The following is a 10,311-nucleotide window of genomic DNA, read 5'->3' as shown; positions in this document are numbered from 1 at the left end:
AATAACACAATTAGCAATGCATTCCTTGGGCTGAAAGTTTTGTAGGCCCTTAAATACAAAGGCCTTGGGAAGAAAATCTTGCAGCCCGTTTATGCTCTGGGGTGAACGACTGTGAGACTGTAGTGGTCAAGAGATTCCTGGCGAGCTCAGAGAAGGGAGGGGGTTAGAGAGGACGTGAGGGCAAAAGAAGGTGTCATCAAGGGCGGAGGGAAGCCAGCCAGCGGGATGGAAGACAAAGGGCACGGGTGTCACACGGGTGTCACAAACTCCGCGGGCTTGCTGCGGTGACATCACTGATCTGTTGAGGGCTGGGGGGCGGCCCGGCCTCGGGGGAGAGAGCGAGCCGGGGAGGAAGGAAAGGAAACGGCCACCCCCAGGAAAGCCAGTCTTCCCGGGCGGCTATGCCTAAAGCCCTGGTTGTTCGACGGCCCAAACTTCCCATTTCCCGCCAGCCTCGCTGGACCCTCGCGTCTCTGCCTCGCCACGCGCACATCAGACGCCTGGGTGTCCTGTCAAAATGCAGATCGTGACCCGGCGGGTCCAGGTGGGAAACGGCGGGACGTGGGTCTTGCAGTCTGGTTCCCCTCCCCACGCAAGGGCGCCTCACCATGGATTTCCAGAAGGTTCTTGGTGCCAGCCTTGCGGTGCAGCTCGTCGATGTTCTGAGTGATGACGGCGAGCCGTCGGCCCTGCCCGCGCAGCCGGGCCTCACACTCTGCGATGGCGAGGTGCCCGGGGTTCGGCTCCTTGCTCAGCATCACCTCCCGCCGGTAGTGATAGAACTCCCACACCAGAGATGGGTTTCGCGCAAACGCCTGAGGGGTGGCCAGGTCCTGGGGGTGAGACGGGGGCAGACATCAGAGAGGGAAGGATGTAGGGGCGCCTGGGTGGCTTAGTCAGTTAAGCGTCCGACTTTCGCTTAGGTCATGATCTCGCGGTTCGTGGGTTCGAGCCCCGCGTCGGGCTCTGTGCTGACTGCCGGCTCAGAGCCTGGAGCCTGTTTCAGTCTGTGACTCCCTCTCTCTCTGACCCTCCCCTGCTCGCGCTGTCTCTCTCTCTCTCTCCCCTAGAAATAAATAAAACAGTAAAAAAAAAAAGAGAGAGGGAAGGATGCACGAAGGCTCTGGAACTCGGAGGCAGGCGGCTCCTGGGGGGAGCGAGTGGGGACACGGCTGCCTTAGGCCCACACGGTGCGGCAGACGCGGGACAGGGGGGCCTTGTGCGCCAGCCTCTGTCCCGATCCTGGGACCAACAGGGGACCTTGGAGAAATCCTTTCCCCACTTACCAGGCATGGATAATGCACCTGTCCCATTTACCCCTCGAGAAATCCAGTTTTTTATAACTATAATCACAGGTCCATACGCGCACACGACTACACATAAAAAGAACAGTATACGCAGGGGCGACTGGGGGGCTCAGCTGGTTAAGCATCTGACTCGTGGTTTCGGCTCAGGTCATGATCTCAGATCTCAGGTTCAGGAGTTCGGGCCCTGCATCGGGCTCTGAGCTGACTGTGGGGCCTGCTTGGGATTCTCTCCTTCCCTCTCTTCCCCTCCCTCCCCCTCTCTCCCTCAAAATAAATATACTTAAAAAAAACAGTATATGTATTAACAGAATATATAAAAATATATTTTTAAAGTATGATTTCTCTGCCAGGAGAGAAAAATCTCATCTACCGGGAACGAGAGAAGGGTAGTCGCTGTCTGGGGGCCACAAGCCCATGTGGAAAGGCCGCCCTTCCGCCTGCTAGTAGCGTCAGCCTTCCTTTGGGGAGCGAAGGGGGAGCGAACACCTGCGCCGCGGATCACCCGCACCCACCCTGTGCTTGCGTCTTGCCCTGCACGGAGCGCACCGGCGGCCGAGGCGGTTTCCGGGGGGCGCAGGAGCCTGTATCTAGTGTCCTCGGAACACACCTGGACTCGAACACACTCCACTGACTTCTCTGCTTCCCTACAAACCCTGAGCCGCTTGGACCCTACTGACTCCTCCTCTGCTCTCAGAGCGACCCCCGAGCCCCCCTGAATCCCCACCCCCTGCCTCTCCGCTTCAGCGACTGCTCTCTGGCTCTCTGCTCCCCTTCCCCCACTCGTCCCCACATCTGCATCCACGGGCTCACTGGGAGGGCCGCAGAGAGGTGACAACATCCTGAACATTTGCCAGCCTGGGGCATTTACTAGGGCAGGAAAGGCAGGTTCCCGAACCCTTCATTTAACAAGAAGCTGCCTAGCAACCGTGGAATTGGCGTACTGAAGCAGCTATGTGTGATGGCCTCATTCAGCCGACAGAGGTCTAGTAAGCCGTCACACGTGCCAGAGTTCCGGGAGCAGGGGACAGAGCGATGGATTAAACAGACAGGGGCGCCTGGGGGGCTCAGTCGGTTAAGCATCCGATTTCAGCTCAGGTCATGATCTCAAGGTTTGTGAGTTCGAGTCCTGCATCAGGCTCTGTGCTGTCAGTGTGGAGCCTGCATCAGACCCTCTGTTTCCCCTACAACCCCCGCCCCCCGACTCATGGTCTCTAGCTCTTTGCCCCTCCCTCACTCACACTCTCCCCATTTCACGTCTCTCAAATATAAATACACATTAAACACACACACACACACACACACACACACACACACAACTGCCTGCTCTCCAAAACTAGGGATTTCCTGAGCCAGGAGGAGGGCTGAAGGCTGACTGCAAGGCCTGAAGGGATCATGGTCGTGGCTATGCTACTGGACACACTTGTTAAAACACATTAAATGGTACAGTTCAAATTGATGAATTTTATCGTACATACAGTTGACCCTTAAACAATGTGGGGGTTAAGGGCACCGACATCTGTGCAGTAAAAAATCTTGCATGTAACTTTTGATTCCCCAAAACTTGACTACTGATAGCTTACTGCTGACTGGAAGCCTTACTGATACCAGGCAATTAACACACATTTTGTGTGTTATATAATGTATTCTTACAAGAAAGCATGCTAGAAAATAAGAAAATGTTACTAAGAAAATCATGAGGAAGAGGGAATACATTTACAGCACTGAATGTTTCGACACCAAAAGTACATTGTCTGTTCACAATGTGAATTGTCTGCTGGTATCCACATCAATATCCTTACATATGACACAAAACACCGTAGATGTTATACGTGTTACTAATGGTAGACATCAAAAAATAAAAAAGGGGGCACCAGGGCAGCTCAGTTGGTTAAGGCATCAGACTCTTATTTTTTTTTAATGTTTTATTTATTTCTGAGAGAGAGAGAGAGAGAGAGAGGCAGCGCGAGCAGGGCACGGTCAGAGAGAGACGGAGACACAGAATCTGAAACAGGCTCCAGGCTCTGAGCTGGCAGTCAGCACAGAGCCCAACGCGGGGCTCGAACCCACGAACCGCGAGATCATGACCTGAGCTGAAGTCAGACGCTTAACCGACTGAGCCACCCAGGTGCCCCTGTATAAAGTTTTTAAATGTCAAGCCCTAAGCCTTCGAAAGTGCGACTGTGGACAGTTTCATGAGTTCCAGCCCCGTGTCGGGCTCCATGCTGACAGCTGGGAGCCTGCTTGGGATTCTCTCTCCGCCGCCCCTTGCCCCTCCCCCACTCGTGCTGCCTCTCTCTCTCAAAATAAATAAACTTAAAAAAATCTGTAATACTTAATTTCAGAATTAATCTATAGAAAAGTAATGAACTATGCTAATCATGACTTTTCTGATTCCACTTTAAGTACTAGAAGAAATTGAAATTGTGACATGAGTCAATGCAATCTATACATTTCTAGAAAGTAAGAAAAAGTAGCTGCATTGCTTATGCCTGAGACCGTAATCATAGAGACTTTGTGTTGAGGCCAAAATAAATAAGGAGAAGAGTCATGGTCAATTTCAAAGCTTTTGTCTATGGGCCAGACATCAGGCTCTGAGTCAAACTCTATCTCCGCTTCCTTCAGAAGAGCCTCTCGGTATTCCGGAAACCCCACTCACCTGTGCCTGCCACGTTCTCCAGTAGCCCCCAGCTCCTCTGAAGGTCGGAACCCCACTTTCAGCACTAACGCCAGCCCCCGAGATGATGACTATGTGCTTTGCTTTTGCAAAGAATTTCCGAAAATCAGCCATACCTAAAGAGTGCATAAAATCTTTATAAATCCACGGTACCGTCTGACATTTATCTTCTATATCAATTGTTCATATTTTGGTTTGACCTGGCATGAAATTATACTTTAGGAAACGCAAATAAAAATGACTCTTAGGTCACGAAGATGCTATCCATCTGGCCTGATGTGTGACCCTCTCCCACTGCATTCCCGAAGCTTCTCCGGGACCACGTTTCGGACAGCCCAAATCTCAAAGGACTGAAGATGGTGCAGGCACACTGTTCCTGGGGTGTGACCGGCCCAGCCACTGGCTAGCCATGCCACACTTCAGTCCACACTCACGCCCCTTCCAGAGATAGTGAGAGAAATGATCCCACTAAAGCTGACCAACCAGGAAGAATTCGAGAGAAGAAACCCAGTCTGGGTGGATTCGAGTGCACAGTCTGATCTAATCTCTTGAACGAACTAGATGCTTCAGAAGAAAACGTACAAGTATTTTGCTCGGGACTCTTTGTGTGACTCCTGGGTTCAAACCCTACAAATACCCTCAAGGAGTTCAAAGTTCACCTGTAAAACTTTCCTCAGCCCTAATGGTCTTTTTCACCTGAAATGTAACCTCTGTCATCCTACTGATGAATAGATTCCAGGTCAAAGCAACCCCTATTCAGGTCTCACTTGAAGCAATTTCTAGAAACAAAAAGGGCAACTCAGGTTTGGTTCTTGGAAAACAGGATGTAAAATATAATACTGTTAATGTGGTGCGAAATCTTAAAAGAAGAAAAAGGAGGGAAGGGAAGGGAACTCTTCCTTACAGTTCTTGGGTTCGAGCCCCACATCAGGCTTTGCACTGACAGCTGGTAGCCTACTTAGGATTCTCTCTCTCTCTCTCTCTCTCAAAAATAATTAAACATTAAAAAAAAAATTTCAAATGCAAATCTTATGTGAGAAGCTTGAATGCAAACAGCCTGGGAGAAGCAATACAATGTCTTCAATGGACTTGCACTTGACTACTAAGAGATGACCCCAGATCCTGACCTGGAAGGGGTTGGCTGAGGGAAGGAGGGCAGTGTGGCTTTCTCCAAAATCTTGCCCAGCACCCACTCCACTCCAGACATTACCCCTCAACGTGTAAGAACGCTCAGGTACTTTAAACTCCACCAGAGATAAAGGAGTGGCTAGGCTGAGAAAGACTTACTTGAACTTGGTCGAGCCATCGTCGGGCAGATCCGGGTTCGGGTGGAGGCTGGAGACTTCAGTCCACTGTACAGCCAGGAGAGTAATCGGCAGGGGACAATCTGGTGAGGTTGCATCAGGTTTTCTTTGTAGCACTCACTCCTGAGACGGGCTTCAGAAAAAACACAGACACAAACAGAAACAATCAACTTGTATTTCTACACGTGTATATAAAAGTAAGAGCACCCCTGACAAAAATCATTAGGAACAGATGTTTTTTTTAATTTTTTTAATGTTTTTTATTTATTTCTGAGAGAGAGAGAGAGAGAGAGAGAGAGAGAAAGACAGCATGAGCAGGGGAAGAGAGAGGAAGGCACAGAATCTGAAACAGGCTCCAGGCTCTGAGCTAGCTGTCAGCACAGAGCCCGATGCGGGGCTCGAACCCACAAACTGTGAGATCATGACCTGAGCCAAAGTCAGACACTTAACCGACTGAGCCACCCAGGTGCCCCTATTAGGAACAGGTCTTGATGGGAGGCATCCTCTAAACCAATTATTTTCAGTCTGTGTTTTCAAGCTCTCCCAGGTGCCCTGGGGCAACGGTTCTCAAAGAGGGGTCCCCAGACCAGCAGCGGCACCTGAAGATCTTGCTAGAAATTGCAAAGGTAGAGGCTCTGCCGCGGATCCACTGGATATGAAACTTTGCAGGTGGAGCCCCCATCCGGCTCCAAGTTGATTCTGATGAATGTTCAGGTTTGAGATCCACTGCCTTAGAGGCTTGGGAAGGGGTAAGATGTGAGAATTCGTTTGAAAAACAAGTTCTTCGGCTTTTTAAGAGGTATGAAAAGGTAAGGAAAAAAAAGTATGTCTTCTCAACTTAGGGTCAAAATGGAGTTTCCATGAGAATGTAAATTCTAACCGAGAACAGAACCCGGCAGGGAAGACATAAACTACGGCAACGAAGAGAATCAAGATGACATCGAGTCAAAGGAACTTGTGACTTAAAGCACATTTCGTAAATTTTTATCCATCCCTGCGGAAATTTATAAAAGACAAACAGACACAGAGAAAGACAATATTTGGATCACTGACATCAGAAGAGTAATGGGCAGGGCTGACTTCCATCTAGAGGGGAAACTGTTGGGTGGACTCAGAATTAAAGGTCTGTAGATCCAGAAAAGAGAAAAATAACACAGTTACCGAAACTTTATAATCGCTTTGGAAGACAACCGATCAAGATTACAAGTGCATTTTCCCTTTGGCCTACCAATCCCAAGTGAGGAAATTTTTAAAATGGTGAGACTTGCCCACATCCAAAATGAGGAATCCTCAGGGTTGTTCTTTAGATCAACGTGATTAACAGCAAGAGACGGGAAACAACCTGTCTGTCCATCTACGGGGGACGAGTTCAATAAACAATGGCACATTCACAATATGCAGCTTGACACAAAAGGAGGTACGTAGGATTCTCCCAATATGACATCTGAAAGGGACAAAACTATGGGGACAGAGAACATGTCGGTAGTCACCTGAGCAGGGAGGAGTGAAAGCATGAAGGGGCATGAGGGGATTTTGGCAGGAGAGGGAATTGTCCTTCAACTTGATTATGGTGGCGGTTACGTGATTATTGTCTGTCAAAACCCATAGAACACCACACTAAAAAAGGGTTAATTTTCCTGCATGTGAACTAGAAAATAGTTTAAAAATAAAAGCAATGGGTATAGGGTTTCAGTTTTGTAAGATAAAAAAAAAAAAGAGTTCTGGAGACTGGTTATAAAACCATGTGAATGTGCCTACTTAACACTACTGAACTGTGCCCTTAAAAATAGTTAAGATGCTAAATGTTGGGTATATTTTACTACAATTAAAGAAAAATGAACTAAGTGATTACATGTGATTTGCTGGTGGATTCAGCATTTATAAGCAAGTAGCTCCCTGACTTTAGAAGTGAAGGTTAGGGGTGTCTGGGTGGCTCAGTTGGTTAAGCGTCCAACTTTGGCTCAGGTCAAGATCTCACGGTTCGTGGGTTCGAGCCGTGCATCCGGCTTCATGCTGACAGCTCAGAGCCTGAAGCCTGCTTTGGATTCTGTGTCTCCCTCTCTGTCTCTGCCCCTCCCCTGCTCATGTTCTCTCTCTGTCTCAAATAAAACATAAAAAAAAATTTAAGAAGTGAGGGCTAGTATCAGCTGAGCAGAGGATGTTCAGAAAGGTTAAAAATAACTCTCTGGAAGATGAGGCTCAAAAATAAGTTAGTGCCAAATCAGAGTATTTAATTCCACAAATCAGTCCAATGTGCAGATGTCACATATTAAAAAAAAAAAAAAGACATTCTAATCTTTTTTTTTTTTTTTCCAAAAGTAAGCTCTACCCTCAATGTGGGGCTTGCATTCACAACCCAGGTTCAAGAGTCCCTGCTCTACTGACTGACCCAGCTACATGCCCCAAGGCATTCTCTACAACCTCGATAGACATGTCTAGAAGATACAACGTTGAGGGGGTGAAAGTCAGATGCACATACTGTTCCATAGGAGAAAGGGAAGGAGATAGAAGTACAGACCATCGTACTTATTTGCATTCATGTTTTAAAAAATGGAGGAATTCCCAGTTAGTTAGTACAAAGGGTGGGACGTGGGGTGGGAAATAGGAAGTTTGGAGATGAGAGGGGAAGCAGGGACCTTCACTACAAGTACTCGAGTGTCATTTCCAGCGTGAGTGCTCTCCAGGGAAAGTGTGCAAGCACACCTGTAGCCGGCAGGGTGCAAGGAGAGAGAAACGCACCATGGGGACCTACAGCGCGTCTCAGGAACAGCGTTAGAAAGGATTTAGGACGCTTGCCTGGGGAAGGTCAGGGAGGGCTCATGGAAGGAAGGCAGTGTCCCGGATTGGGTGGGGACACAGAAGGGGATGCCGTGCTCATTTTAGTGAATCTTACCTACGAGGTGCAACACAGAAAAATTGGCTAGAACCAGGAGTGGTCAGAGAGCTGTGGCCTCTGAGATCATCCAGGTTAGGAGAATGTTTGGTCATTTTTGTGACTTAGAAAACCTTCTTGTGTTCGTCTGGGTTCGGACCTAATTACCGAACCGTCTCTTGTCCTGTTTCACCGTGGTCACAGGGCAGCCTCGTGTGACGCTGGCGTTCTATGAAATGATTTCTGTGCTACAGCAGAACACCAGCGCCCATCACGTAGCGCCAGGACAAAAATAGGGACGCAAACTTGACGTCCACCAGCTTATAAAGGGGTAAAAACGCTGTGGTCCGTCCATACGACCAAACGCTTAGCCTACTTCTCATCAAAGACACCTCGCTAACTTTTGAATAAATGGTTATAGTTGTTTCTCAGACCTGGAGGAAGGGTTTTAAAAGTCACCAGGAATTTGAGGCGCCTGGGTGCCTCAGTCAGTTAAAAGGCCAACTCTTGGTTTTGGCTTGGGTCATGACCTCATGGTTCGTGGGATTGAGCCCCGTGTCGGGTTCTGCAGTAACCGCGGGGAGCCTGCTTGGGATTCTCTCTCTTCCTCAAAATAAACAAACATTTTACAAAGTCATTGAGAATTTTAAAAATTTTTTGGGGCACCTGGGTGGCTTAGTCGGTTAAGCGTCCGACTTTCGCTTAGGTCATGATCTCGCGGTTCGTGGGTTCGAGCCCCACGTTGGGCTCTGTGCTGACTGCCAGCTCAGTGCCTGGAGCCTATTTCAGAGTCTGTATCTCCCTCTCTCTCTGACCCTCCCCTGCTCATGCTGTCTCTCTCTCTCTCCTAGAAATAAATAAAAATATTTAAGAAAAAAAAGAAAAAACGAATTTTTAAAATTTTAAGGAATTAAAATCCAGCCAACAGAGACGGCAACATAAAGCAGCTGATAATACTGTTCTTTGTCCTCAGCTGTTTTGCATGATGGTCTCAATGATGAGTCTTCTACTGGTTAGCTATGGAAGGAAAACAAATCTTTTTTCCTATTTTTTAAAAAAATGTTTATTCATTTTGAGAGAGAAAGAGGGAGCCCGAGTGAGCGGGGAAGGGCCAGATGGGGAGAATCTTGATAACTGCTCAGGTCGTGATCCCAGGGTCCTAGGATTGAGCCCCAAGGTGAGCTCCACATGGAATATGGAGCTTGCTTGGGACTCTCTCTCTCTCTCTCTCGCTCTCTATAATAATCATAAAGCAGAAAAAAGTTTTACCCGCTCATGTTTCAGTATTTCCAAAAATTACTAGTTACCAGATACTTTGCCAGATACAATGGGCAAGTACTTCTTGAGAAGATGGCTTTAGTTCTTACCTTATGTGAATTATGTCTAACCACACACACACACGCTCATGAACTATAATACAATTAAAATACTTTCTAAACATGTATATTCTTTGTATTTCAAATCTTTTATCATACTAATTTATTAGTAGTAGAATCTAAGCTTTCCTTTTTTTAATGCTTTTTTTAACATTTATTTTTTCGAGAGACAGAGAGAGACTGAGCATGAGCGGGGGGCGGGGGCAGAGAGAGGGAGACAGAATCTGAAACAGGCCTCAGGCTCCAAGCTGGCAGCTTTAATGCTTATTTTGAGAGAGAGAGAGGGAGAGAGAACTAGCGGGGGAGGGGCAGAGAAAGAGGGAGAGAATCCCAAGCTGACAGCGCAGATACTGACATGCGGCTGTAACTCACAAACCGTGAGATCATGACCTGAGCCAAAAATCAAGAGTCGGACACTTAACCAAGTGAGCCACCCAGGCATCTCAGAACGTAAGTTTCTCATTGTCTATCTGAAGTAATGAATCAGTGAGATAATTTCTGGGCTCACAAAACCCACTGTATTTCCTGTTTTATTGGTGAACATTTCACATGATGTTTTTAATGAACGTGGGAACCGTTTTGCTAAACTGTCGGTTCATTTAAAAGATGTTCTGCAAACCGTTCAGGGAATGTGCAGAGTAGAGATTAAATACAACAGTGCCACCTGAAATTTACTTCCAGGATTGAAAATGCTCAGAACATACGACTATTTTCAAGATACTCCCACCAAGTATTTCTTGGAAGCCTCTTCTGTGCCAACATTTACCTGCTTTTCAGG

At 47.6% G+C, this 10,311-nt stretch overlaps 1 protein-coding gene across 6 annotated transcripts in view; it reads right to left on the bottom strand.

Moving 5' to 3' along the window:
* SIRT5 (sirtuin 5) overlaps positions 1 to 10,311 on the bottom strand; it is a 60,368-nt gene that overhangs the window by 18,718 nt on the left and 31,339 nt on the right. For all 6 annotated transcript variants that reach the window (XM_077770110.1, XM_077770111.1, XM_077770115.1 and 3 more), the window contains 3 exons: positions 5,269 to 5,418; positions 3,964 to 4,097; positions 608 to 833 (listed from right to left, as the gene is read on the bottom strand). In XM_077770110.1, the coding sequence (XP_077626236.1) occupies positions 608 to 833; positions 3,964 to 4,097; positions 5,269 to 5,418 (510 nt within the window). The remainder of the gene's footprint in view (positions 1 to 607; positions 834 to 3,963; positions 4,098 to 5,268; positions 5,419 to 10,311) is intronic.

Source organism: Crocuta crocuta, unplaced genomic scaffold (genome assembly GCF_008692635.1).
Source record: "Crocuta crocuta isolate KB4526 unplaced genomic scaffold, BGI_CrCroc_1.0 scaffold24, whole genome shotgun sequence".
In the NCBI taxonomy this organism is placed as follows: domain Eukaryota; kingdom Metazoa; phylum Chordata; class Mammalia; order Carnivora; family Hyaenidae; genus Crocuta; species Crocuta crocuta.
This window is presented reverse-complemented; position numbering and strand designations above follow the sequence as displayed.